This window comes from Triticum urartu, chromosome 6A (assembly GCF_056163025.1).
Source record: "Triticum urartu cultivar PI428250 chromosome 6A, HENAU_Tu73, whole genome shotgun sequence".
Taxonomy (NCBI): domain Eukaryota; kingdom Viridiplantae; phylum Streptophyta; class Magnoliopsida; order Poales; family Poaceae; genus Triticum; species Triticum urartu.
The window spans coordinates 25,794,570-25,806,897 of NC_141878.1; the positions used below are offsets into that span (position 1 = coordinate 25,794,570).

At 45.3% G+C, this 12,328-nt stretch overlaps 2 protein-coding genes across 3 annotated transcripts; one reads left to right on the top strand and one right to left on the bottom strand.

The window, feature by feature from the left end:
• Positions 1 to 807: 807 nt before the first annotated feature.
• LOC125512576 (RNA-binding (RRM/RBD/RNP motifs) family protein) lies at positions 808 to 3,381 on the bottom strand. Of its 2 annotated transcripts, none has more exons than XM_087528602.1 (2): positions 3,193 to 3,381; positions 808 to 1,876 (listed from the first exon to the last, which is right to left on the bottom strand). In XM_087528602.1, exon 2 carries the CDS (start codon positions 1,833 to 1,835, stop codon positions 1,074 to 1,076), a length of 762 nt encoding a protein of 253 aa, XP_087384728.1. In that variant the 5' UTR covers positions 1,836 to 1,876; positions 3,193 to 3,381; the 3' UTR covers positions 808 to 1,073. The 2 variants fall into 2 exon arrangements, with proteins under 2 accessions (XP_087384728.1, XP_048533624.1); XM_048677667.1 differs by having other exon boundaries at positions 808 to 1,962; positions 3,193 to 3,376.
• A 1,443-nt stretch (positions 3,382 to 4,824) lies between these two features.
• LOC125515321 (uncharacterized) lies at positions 4,825 to 8,369 on the top strand. The gene is made up of 2 exons (XM_048680774.2): positions 4,825 to 4,949; positions 5,189 to 8,369. Exons 1-2 carry the CDS (start codon positions 4,935 to 4,937, stop codon positions 8,222 to 8,224), a joined length of 3,051 nt encoding a protein of 1,016 aa, XP_048536731.2. The 5' UTR covers positions 4,825 to 4,934; the 3' UTR covers positions 8,225 to 8,369.
• Positions 8,370 to 12,328: the final 3,959 nt, after the last annotated feature.

The following is a 12,328-nucleotide window of genomic DNA, read 5'->3' on the forward strand; positions in this document are numbered from 1 at the left end:
GAGTCCATCTGTTATTCTACAGCCTAACCCCCCATTAAACCCACTTAATCCGCCTAAGCTTTCTTTTAGGAAATCATTTTGTTTCCACCGACTGATAATAAGCACTCGTAAGCCGCCACTTAATCCGCCTAAGCTTTTTTTTAGGAAATCACTTTGTTTCCACCGAGTGATAATAAGCACTCGTAAGCCGGCTCCTTTGCACGACGCGTGTCCAGCGTGGGCCTCACCACTCACAGTCACAGTCCTCATCACGTGCCTTTCGTTCTCCATCGCAGAAATCTTACCCCCTCTTCCTCTCTTCGTATGGTCTCCTCCCCATCTCACCGAGGCAGCAAGCAAGGCAGCAGGCAGAGGTGAACCAAGAATCTGACATGATAATGTCGATGCTTTAGTTCTACAAAAATTTACGGGCAAGGTTCACAAGTCGTAGTTCTTGGCACGAACAAGCAGGTTTTCTCTCAGAGATTAACACAGTGACCTGCACTTTTTTCTTTCGTCATCCATGCCATTTGTAACAGAGATGGCAGAGCAAGCATCTGCGAGTTTCCATTTCTGAACTTGTGATCGTTTCTAAATTCCAATCGCAAGCACTTATTGAGTAAGCGTGCAACAGAGGTGTACACAACAATCGCAAGGCCAACATTACCACTACTACAGCAGAGGTGGAGACATTTTCATCTAAACCAGCGAGCCTTTTTCAACATAATCGAGGGTTTTTGCATGATGAGTAATCAGAAAACAACAATAGCAATCAGAAGGTTACAGATAATCTCTGCCCACAGAATAACAAGAAAAAGAATAATAACATGAGGTACAAATGCTTTCTTCAAACGAAGGATGGTAACAGTTACAAACTCAGCAAAGTATCTCATGCACCACTTTTTCCCACAAGAGGCAGTTCGAGACAAGTCGCATCAGAAAATGTCTCCACACAGCTAGAAACAGGAGCGCAAACTAAACACAATCCGACATGATGATACAATTATAGAGCATGAAGAGCGAAAAGGCTGAAACTGGAACGAGACGCAGCAGCTGTTCTCACACCCAGGCCTCAGCATCTGGCAGGGCACCGCTCACTGCCTGCCTCGCGGCTTCGCCCTGCTCGCCTCCTCCGGGGTCGACGGGAACAGCTCCACGTACCTCGTCCCGATGGTCATCTTATCCTTGCACATGGCAGTCTTGGCAACCTCGGCCGTCGGGAACTCCACAAAGGCCTCGCCAGTGGCCTTGCCGTCCCCGCGGTAAGCGATGTGCACGTTCTCCTCCGACAGCTCGTACTCCACAAAGAACTTGATGATGTCCTCGATGGTGGCGGAGTAGGGGAGCCCGCGCAGCTTCAGCACCTCAGTGTACTCCATGCTGCTCTTGTCTTCAGACAGCCTCCTGGACCGCAGAGGAGGCGACGAGTGCCGGTGCTCCGGCTCAAGCAGAGGACCGCCCTGGTTCACCTCGGCGGCTATTGCGCTGTAGTAATCCTGCTTCTTGCATCTGAAAACCTCCACATACCTCCTGCCCATGTTCTGCCTGTTGCGGTGCAGCGCAAACTCTGCTTGCATGGATGAAGGGAAGACAACAAAGGCCTCGCCAGAGAAGCGCCCATTCTTGTGGACCAGGAGGCAGTCCACTATGTCCAGCCCAGCAAAAAACTTGCTGATGTCAACATCCTCGCAGTCAAAAGGGAGCCCTCGCAGACGGACCGCTGGAAAGTTTTGGATGCCACTGTTAACCCCTGCAGCACCAGCCATGTTGCCGCCGTAGGTTGGGTAGAAGCCGCTGCCGCTGCCACCAGCGCTGCTTCCCATGCCTGCAAAATATGGGGGGCCTGGCTCCATCATCCTGGCCCGCTTTGAGACGTCCAACGGGCTCCCTGCGTTCACTGCGAAGTATGGATTCGATTCCATCATTCGTGGCCTCTTTGATCCCTCGTACCCATCCGAAACCCCCCCGCTTCCCATCATTGCCCTTCAAATAATCCAATCCCAAAAAGAAAAAGGAGAATATCCCCCCATCTCTCAATCCCATTTTCATAAAAAATAACCCAAACATATAAAGAAAAGTAATTGCGCTTAAATTAAATAATCTACAAAAGGTATTAATGCTTGGCAGGTAGACAGAACTGAAATACAACAACATTCATTACTTGAACACAAGTAAAAAGGTGATAACATGGGTAGCAGAATATTATGTTGTGCTTAAAAATCAAGCAGCAAAGTAAATCCAATAGTTCCTATCTGATCCAAGTCTTAAGTGGGCAAGAAGATAAAACAGATCAAGTTTCAGTAATTATCAACATTATTCGTTAATTCAGCAGCTGGTGCTTCAAAACATAATGGGGGCAAACTTTGTCATGCATGCAGATTAACAGAGCATACTTCCCTTTTAAATAATGTTGTAAAGTATTGACTGCCTGACATGGTACGGGTTAGGCAGGTAGATTAACAGAGCATGCTAATGGTACCAGCTAAGTTTCATGCATACATTATTATCATGCTGACCTATATATGGAGACCATGAGCATTCATTATGATGTAAAGGCCACAGCAAAGTTCTCACATGAAAACTGACATAAAAGACAGGTTCAGAACAAGCAACAATGCTCTACATCCCAGGATAAAGAAGCTAGCACGAGGATTACGGGATCACTATGTTGAAGTCTACAGGTAAACTAACAACTTAAACAGGTTGCCAGTCCCATACCGAACCAAGTTTTTATGCATCAGTATTACCATGCGGAGTTACACACTGAGACCACCATGGCAATGTAAAGGCCTAACTTAGGTTCGAGTGTGTACATCACCAAACAGGAAACAGGGATGGCCAGTAAAAATGCTAATTCCATCGATTTAACCTAAATGGATTGGGCTAAAAATTCGAATTGACCTTGGACTGATCATCCACGCCCGCAACACAATACACGTCGCGCAGATTTGCAGTCAAAATTAACAGAGCAGATGGTTCAAATCAAAACAAACTACAGATTCTAAATCCAATCCCAGAACAGAGAGGCTAAGCATGCAATCCACACCGGACACGGCAATTAACGAACCACCAAGCCAAAATCTACGAGTAAACTAACATCCTAAGCAGTCCAGGCACGCCAATCGCAAACCCACGGGCGGAGCTAAGAGAGAACCGCCCCCGTGCCGAGGGGAACAAATCAACGAGGGTTCCAGGCGAGAGAGAGGGGCTTACCCGCGGTGCCCGTACATGGCGGCGGCGAGCGGCGCTTCGTAGGGGAGAGGGGGAGGACTGGCCGGCGGGCGAGACGGGCGGGGCGCGGCGGCGGCGGCGGCGGCGGAAACCCTAATCGCGAGAGGTGTGGATGGATGGGGGGGAGCGGGTTGCGCCCGGGATGGATCTGTGCCTTTGCTACGGCGCCGGTGGCACGGGGCGGCTAAATAATTGCAAGTGCCAGGGGCAAACTCGGGAAAGACTTTACCGACTCGCGGTCTCCGCCGGTTGGGTGCACGTTCCGAAGCTTCCCGAAGGGACACGTCCGGCTCCCGATCAAATCCAGGTTAGTACAAACGTGGCCTCGTTTTCACGGTACAAACCTGATTTTTCTTTTTTACTCTTCTACTAGTGAGATTGGACACTGACTTAGCTCGGGGCCATCCGGCGGTCACTTTGACCAGGTGTACATTTCTTTTCATCATTTTTCTTTCAAAAATCCATCCTCATATTGGAGCCATCTTCTGTCAATATAACAAACAAGATACTGTCTTCTTGAATTCCTTCAGATGTGACGAACACAACCTGCTAGATATCACATCTCCAAAGTTTTCCATCTTGAAAGTGGCCGGTCTGGAATTTCACAGCAGGGGGTGCCAAGCTTGACACTACCACATTTGAGCACTTGTATATAATACACGCAGATTAGCCTAACTAGGAGTCTACAGTCAAATAAAATTTGCATTTTAGGAGCGGGTGCCATCGCCATGCCACCTCCACTGGATCCGCCCCTATAAGTTAACAAACAACACCAACAGGACATGTCTCCATACCGATAAGACAACCTCTGGGTCGTCATGCTATCACTTTTTCCAACAGTTCCCAAAAGATATGGCCTCCTTCCTGTACTAAGATGCAGGTTCTTACCCTCATGCTGAACTGAAGGAAGTAGTAGTCCAGGTTAGCCCCCAAATCTACTCCTGCTTGCAAGATCAAATAACTGATTTCTTGTGTTTTGCTTTCCAGTGATGGTCTCTGTTGTCTTTAGGAAGGCCAATCAGGATATATGTGCAGCAAAAACATGTGTAGATACATCCGTATCTAGAAAAATTAAAGACAAGTAATTCGGGGCAGAGGGAGTATTTAGGATCATGTTTTAGGTGCAGCCTCTATGCCCAAAACGACACTGCCTGTTAAGCTAGGGAATAGTAGCCTCATACATAAGTTGGTCAACTAACAGTAACGGGATGACAGACGAGACATCAAAGCAAACAACCCAGATTTGTCCTTACCTTTATATCTCTGTGATCTTTAAAGCAGCAAGCAAAGAATCTAATGATGGATGTGGTGTGTAGAGGCAAAGAATTCATAGCTTTTGTTTTTGAGAAAGAGAAAGCAAAGCAAACGCAAGGAAAGCTAGTTCAAGGAGAAGTTACGAGAGGGCATGCAACTTTCAGTTTGCTTGTGTAGTGTATCAAGGTCAAGACTTGTGCCAGTGCAGCAATTAATCAAGGTAACCACATCAATACTTAGCAATCTGCAGATTGATTAAGTTGCTTCTCCAAATTTATAACTTCTCCTTGAACAAATTGCTTCTCCTTGAACAAAGCATCATGTTATAACTTCTCCAAATGACTGTGTCAGTCTCTTGTGCTTCATTTAGGAAAGGAAGGAAATTGGATCTGGAGATTGCTGTAGGCTGTTCTATGGGTTAGATATTCCCAACGGAACTGCTGACATTTGAAGGATTGATTTGATTCATCATGCCTAAACCAGAGGTATGCAATTCATCACGCATGCACCTCAATCTTCAGATTTTAATGCTGCAGATTTTTGACTTGGTTCCTTTAGCTAGTGAGCTCATCCGACCAGGATCTTCATTAATTAGTTGTGTTCCTCCGTAGGAGCTTTTTCATTTTTAGTTATGATGCAACTTGTAGTTTGAAATGAAAAGAATTAAAGAAACAAGGATAAAGTGATGAACCTTGTTTGATATTGTTATTGCTGAACATTGCAGGAGATCAAGATCCAAGCAAAAAACATCGATGCTGCAGCAGGGGAGATAATTGGCGTTTTGGAGGATACAAGCAAAGGAAATGTGATCTTTGTCAATGGTTTGTATGGGTTTGGGGCATCAGCAGCACTCAAGGCAGTAGCACAACGTCTGAAATCATCAAAATCAAAGTTTGACAGGGTTATTCATGTGGATTGCTCGTTGTGGAAAAGCATGAGGGCCCTGCAAAAGGCAGTTGCAGAGGAGCTGGAGCTTCCGCCGTCGGTGATGGCCATCTTCGATCGGTTGGACGAGGAGGATGATTTCAGTGGGATAGATGAAGGTTCTCGACGGGTGATAGCAGCTATTAGCACAGAAATCTTCAAAAATCTCACTAATAGTAGATTTGTGGTGATATTTCACAATGGGAGCAACGAATACATTGATCTGTACGAGTGTTGTGGTGTCCCAGTATTATCAGTTTTGAGTAATAAGGTGCTGTGGACATGTCACGGGAGGTTTCTCAGCTGTCCTGGTGACTTCAATATAATGACGCATACTGATGTCGTTATCGATTATTCTGATGATGATTGCATCCGCGATGAAGCATTATTGGAAGAGGCCAAGGAGATTGTCTCTTATATGTGTATTCCAGAGCCTGACATGAACCATATGATTGTTGAGAAGTGCTTCCATTACGTCTGTGCATTGGGATCTCGATCTCACTGGTCCTTCAAGTGGGAGAACCATGCTTCAAACTACTTGGTATGCGATGGGATTATACAAGGGCAAGGTGATACATCAGCATGGGGAATTGCCGATGCTCTACAGAGAAACATGCGTTTGGATTGGCTTCTGAAGTCCGGTGATGATGAAATTCGTCGTCACCTTCAGTGCAGGCTTCCTGACCGCTGGGTTTTGCTGCAACACAAGAAGGGCAAGCTACCTGATGAGGTTGGCATGGTGTTTTCTGAAACTACATCCTACTTCGTTGTACCTGAATGGAATCTTTTTCGATACTACTACTCGATGGTGACATTACCAAATGGAATATTCCAACATTCACACAGCAGCAAGCTCCGTGTGTTACATCTCTCTTATTGCAGCTTCAGTTTTGAATTGCCTCCCTTCCTGTGTTGCAACCAGCTAAGATTCCTCCTGCTAAATGTATGCGAAAATACACCATCTGATAAGCATCCAAGCCACAATGAAGACGTGTTATGCTTCCAGAAGCTATGGGTGCTGCACCTGAGCTATACAAACTGGTATCGATTACTATCAGAAGAGATGATGAATTTTATGGCTGACCTTAGGGAGTTGCATGTAGAGAACGTCAAGGGTTGGGGCATAAGTGATTTAAGTGGCAGGTTTCCTTCCCTTGTCAAGGTCCACGTAGAGGAAGGCTTCTTCGCAACCATGAAATACCACTTAGCTGACCTGTCCAGCGCACGCTTCCTTAAGACAGTCATCCTTGTCGGTTGTTTTAATCTGAAACAAGTTGTCCCCGGCGTGCTGCCCCCATCGCTCGAGTCATTCACCTTCAAAACTCAGTTTAATCCAGTCATGATATATAGCATTTCCTTCCAGGGTTGTTCTCAGTTGAAGAGTATACTACTGCGAGGATATCTAGGGAGCCTCGAGGAGCTGGACCTCTCAGGCACAATAGTGAAAACTCTCGACCTCAGAGAAGTGACCGCTCAAAACCTCAAATGTCTCATCTTGCTAGCCTGTGAGAAGCTCTGTGCAATATTATGGCCACCAGCTGAACATAAAAGGGCAAAGTTTTTGGAGGTGCTGCACATCAGCACCATACGATCTACATCACCAGGCCAAGCTAGTTCCCGGAAACCTGTTGCAGCTATGGGATCATCCTCTAGTCCTGTTGCTACTGCTAAAGAACAGGGCATCCGTCGATATGCGTCCTTTGACTTTAAGTGGTATATCTGCACAAGGGATACAAGGATCCTTAGGTCGCTTGAACCGGTTAAAAGATATATTGAGCACAGTCATGTATATATGGAAATGGGTTCATCTCCTACAACTGCTGCTACTGTTGGTGACAGTGAAGCTGCTCAAGGAATCCGGAGTCTGCGCAAGCCTGATAATTCTTTATATGCAAGGGGTCTCTTCTGTCAGAGCGACCTACAGGCTGGCGCTGATAATGAAGGTGCAATCAGCTGGATGTGGGATTGCCCAGCTAGTCCTACTCCAAGGGCCCAAGACTTGTATCTTCACATACATGATAAGCAGGAGGTGAAGAGGGGACTACTACAGCAAAAACAGAGCAACACTGAAGGAATTAATGTTAGCGCTGTTTTCCCTGGTTTCATAGTTAACAATGCTCGGATGCTTCACGTGCATGATAGCTCATCCGTCACTTGCATCACATGCCCACAACCACAAGGTTCATGCTGGAGGTGGCTTGAATGGTGCCGAGTCGAGAGGTGCCCCAAGCTAAGTACTGTCTTTTATACTCCCCAACCAAGTGAGGGTGATAGCTTCTGTTATGAGTTGGCCACATTCTGGGCATCTGAACTCCCAAAGGCATGCCACATCTGTGATTGGAGTGCAATGCATATGTTTTCCTTTGTACAAATAGTACTATTGCACCTGGACTATTGCCCTAGGCTCATACATGCGCTACCCTTATCCGAGTCTGTGGACACTTTGCCTCATTTGGATACCCTGGAGATTGTGTGTTGCGGTGATCTAAGGGAGGTCTTTGCTTTGGAACCTAAGCAAAAGCATCCGAGAATTATTGGATGCTCCAAGCTAAGGCGCATTCACCTGTACGAGCTCCCCAGCCTACAGCACATCTGTGGTAGCAGGATGTCCGCGCCCAACTTGGAGACTGTCAAGATTAGGGGCTGTTGGAGCCTCAGGAGCCTACCAGCCGTTAGCAGAAGCAATGAGAAGCTGCCTAGTGTAGACTGCGAGAAGGATTGGTGGGATAATCTGGAGTGGGATGGGGTGGAGGCGAACCACCACCCTTCGTTCTATGATCATAACCACTCGTCACATTACAAGGCCCAGCAGCAAAGAGGCACTGTACTATGGTGAGATACATATGACCTATATCTCTCTTTTCATCACTAACTCTCTTGGAGTGCCACTGCCAGCCAGCATAATTCACCATTCTAATTCTAGTTTTGATACTATGTATGTGTAGTGAACCAACCATCTCATTGACGATTTGTTTTCGCTGCGGCAAATTTTAACATGGTCCCTCTTACCTCCTTTTTTTACATGTGAGGTAAGAAGGTAAGAGTTAATCAAGCCATTCATTGATGAGATCAACGGCTAAGATCTATTTTATACTCTTACCTCTCATGTGAAAAGAGGGGGTAAGAGGGACCATGTTAAAACTGCTCTTTCGCTGCACCATAGGTAACCAGTTCCTTCCATGGGATATGAGCATCGATCCTGTCAACCTGTCATGCTCCCTACGCAGCGGATGTCTTCGCTGCATTGTATGGATTCCTGTTGTTTCGATTGGTTTGGTTGTGCTTTTGCATGTGCAATGCCGAGGCACGGAGCCTCTGTAGCTGCATTGCAATGGTGTGCCGGTGGCATCATCAGAGTTTGGTTTGGTTTGATTTGATTTGATTTGGTTGGTTTGGTCAGCTCCACTCGATTGAGCCACATATGCGTCAAAGTAAGCATCCGTCATCTGGTTTGATAGATGATGCATGTTGCAAGCTTTGAGCAAGATGGAGAAATAAATGAGAGTGCATTCAGACTGTGCGGTATGAGCGACCTGCTTGCTCATGTTGCTCACAGTCACATGCATGCTGCTCCTGTGTTTGTTTTGTGTTGTGTTGTGGTGCGTGATTTGTCAGCTATGGACTGATTGCTGTAATAATAATTGAACTATAACTCTGGCTTCTTGCATGAATGTTGTTGATGATTTGTGTTGATCCATTGCTTGATTAAGGTCGCTGCAATTCTGCGTTTCTGCGTCGCTGCAATTTTACAAGTCACTGCAATTCTGCGTTTTTTTTCATATTCGTGTATTTCTCTATCCCAGGAATCAAATAAGCAATGAGAATGTATTCAGATGGATTTGTTTCTCTATCCCCTAGCTCTGTCGCCACTCGCAGATCCCCTTTTCTCCCGTCGTCACTCTCTCCTCAGCCTAGCGGCCGCCGCTGCTCTGGATTTGATGCCGTCACCGTCGGTGCGGCTGGCCGATCCATGGTCAAAAGTTGCTGGAGGAGGGGGAGGCGAGCCGGCGGAGGTGGCTTGAAATCGAGGAGGCGATGCATCAGGCGAGAGAGCAGGGAAGTCTCTCTCTGCGCGCCGTCTTTTGGGGGCGCTGGCAGCTGGCTCCACGGCAGCGGACCAGTGCTCGACCCGCCAATGAGGACTACCTTGGCAACTGCACCTGTGCCTGTTCCATTCATTTTGTGCTTCATCTTGTTTCGTTGGTGTGTTTATTTACTTACATAGCAATTTCTGATGCATGTGTGTAGTATTCATTTACATGCTTGTAGCAACCTGCTTGTCTTTTGGTTTGGTCACTGCCCGACAAAGGAGATAATAGGCTAGTTGGCTACTTGGGTATTCATTCATGGCGATGAACAATCACACAAACACTTAATGTTACTTACAAACTGGATAAGAAAATTTCTCAAAAATAAATAAATAAATAGGGATACTAACTGGGTGCTGTTCTGTTTTTCTTTGCTGGTAGGAACAACAACATGGTTCTCCTCCTTCCTCTCTCCCTGTATCCAAGGTGATAAGCAGAGAATCAGAGCTTCAGAGAAGCATCCTCCCATCGTGTTCTTAATTTCTCTATTTCTTAACTAGGTGCTGTCCTTTTGAGGATTTGAGCTGTGTTGTTTGGTTAAGAGGTGAGATTTGCTCTTGCATACAGAAATGTAGCACAGTTTTTTTCCTCTCTCATAGGCTGCTACAGATATTGAGAAATCACCTTCTTTTTCTTGGTGCCTCTCTTTTCAAAAGGCAAGAATAACTCCATTCTGTTTGAATATTACCAATATGAAAATGAAAATGAAATTAGCCTATCATGTGTATGCCAGCAAGAAGCAGATCACTCGTAGCTGTGTTGTGGTCTGAGTCTGACTATGCATCAACTGAACTTCAGTTTTCACCTATGTTCTGCTTATTTTAATTTTCTAGTAATCACACAACTTGTAAGAACTCTCGTTACGAATGAGAATTGGACTTCCTTATCTTTTGCTTGTTTTCCCCGTCTCTAGAAATGACACAACCACAACTTGTAAGAACTCTCTGCATGAATGAAAATTGGCAGTACTGCACACATTGTCTGTTTGATCCTTCACTCTGTTCTTTTTCTCTTGCCATCCAGAAACCGCCAGTGCTCCCTGCAGGCTATGTGTGTGGATACTGCCATCGCCTCGTCGACCAGCATTGCCACCATCTATGACGTCTGCAGTCATCACCAAGCATCACTGCATGTGGACCCAAATCATCGCCGCAAGCAGCTGCAACATGCAAAGCCAACGGCCGAGCGAGTGCATGCGGGGGCTATACTGAACGCGATGGCGTGAGTTGTAGCAGCAGCAGGTCCTCACTACCTGCTGACAGTGATGAGCAGTAAGAATGCACACTTGCGAGGCAACCTCTGCTCTCGCGACCTCTGCTTTATTTTCCTCACCACCGACCAATATTCTCCAGGTACAAGCAATTTTTTTACTCATTCTATTGTAGCTTGTAGGTCCACATAATTTATCCCTGAAATACAAAATGTTGCATTCTGGAGCACATGCATGTAGATGTGAAATGACAAGCTTGTTAGGTAAATCTTTACATCGATTTGCCTTTTTTCTGTGAAGCAGCCGGTTCATAAACTGAAATCCAAAATGTTGCATCCTGGATTATATGCACTCCAGAAGTGAAGTGCTTATTAAGTAAATCTGAACATATTCATGAATTCACACCAATCACAACCAGGCTATGAGCTTTTCTACCCTAGCTTTCATGCTATTCATACATGACATTACTTAGTTCATCTGTATATATATATTTAACCAAAGTTAAACCATTTTTTTAGGATGTAAATTTTGGATAAAATATATTTATTTTAATGATATGTCAGTTTTAGTACAGAAGCAAATTAATTCAAATAAGTGTTATCTACATGGTCGAATAACTAGCAGAAAAAAAGTACAAAGTATAAAATGTGAATGAATCTAGGACCCAAGGGCGTGGATCACCATGCAGATGAGAGTGCAATGATAAACTATGTGTCCATGGTTGTAATGATCATGTAAACTTTACAGGCAGTTCACAGTAGCAGAAAAGTAGGAAAACCCATTATCCTAACCATAACAAGGTCACAAAAACATTATGCCGAATAGAACATTTAATGCAAACGCATGCCAGAGAAGGAACCTTAATCAAGCAATGGATTAATATAATATGTTGCATATGAGACCTTAATCAAGCAGTGGATTAACACAAATCATCACCAACATTTATGCGCAAGTCGGAGCAATAATTCTCTTATTATTACAATGATCAGTCCATAGCTGAAAAATGACACACCACACCACAACACCACACAGGCTGAAAAATCACACACCGCACCATAGCATGTAAGCATCTTGAGCAGGCAGAGTGCTCATAGTCACACTGCCCAGGCTGAATGCACTCTCTTATTCATTTCTATCTTGCTCAAAGCTTGTAACATACATCATCTATCCAACCAGATGATGGATGCTTACTTTGATGCGCAGTGGCTCAGTTGAGCAGAGCTGACCAAACCAATCAAATCAAATCAGACCAAACTCGTGGATGCACCACCACACCATGGCAATGCAGATCCACGCTGCTGCAGTGGTGCTCCACCTCGGCAGGGCATACGCAAAGCACAAACCAAACCAAACCAACCAAAACAAGATGAAATAGGGAAAACAAAATGAAACCATACATCGCAGGAAAGACATCTGCTATCCAGGAAGCACCACAGGATGACAAGATCGACGCTCGCATAGAGATCGACCCATGGAAGGAACTGATTACCTACGATGCAGCAAAAACAAATGGTCAATGAGATGGTTGATTCACCACAGACACATAATATCAGAACTAGAATAGTGTAGATTAGACGGTAAATTATGTTGGCTGGCACTATAATTGAGTTATCGGTGAAAGGAGAGATGAGCCATATGTATG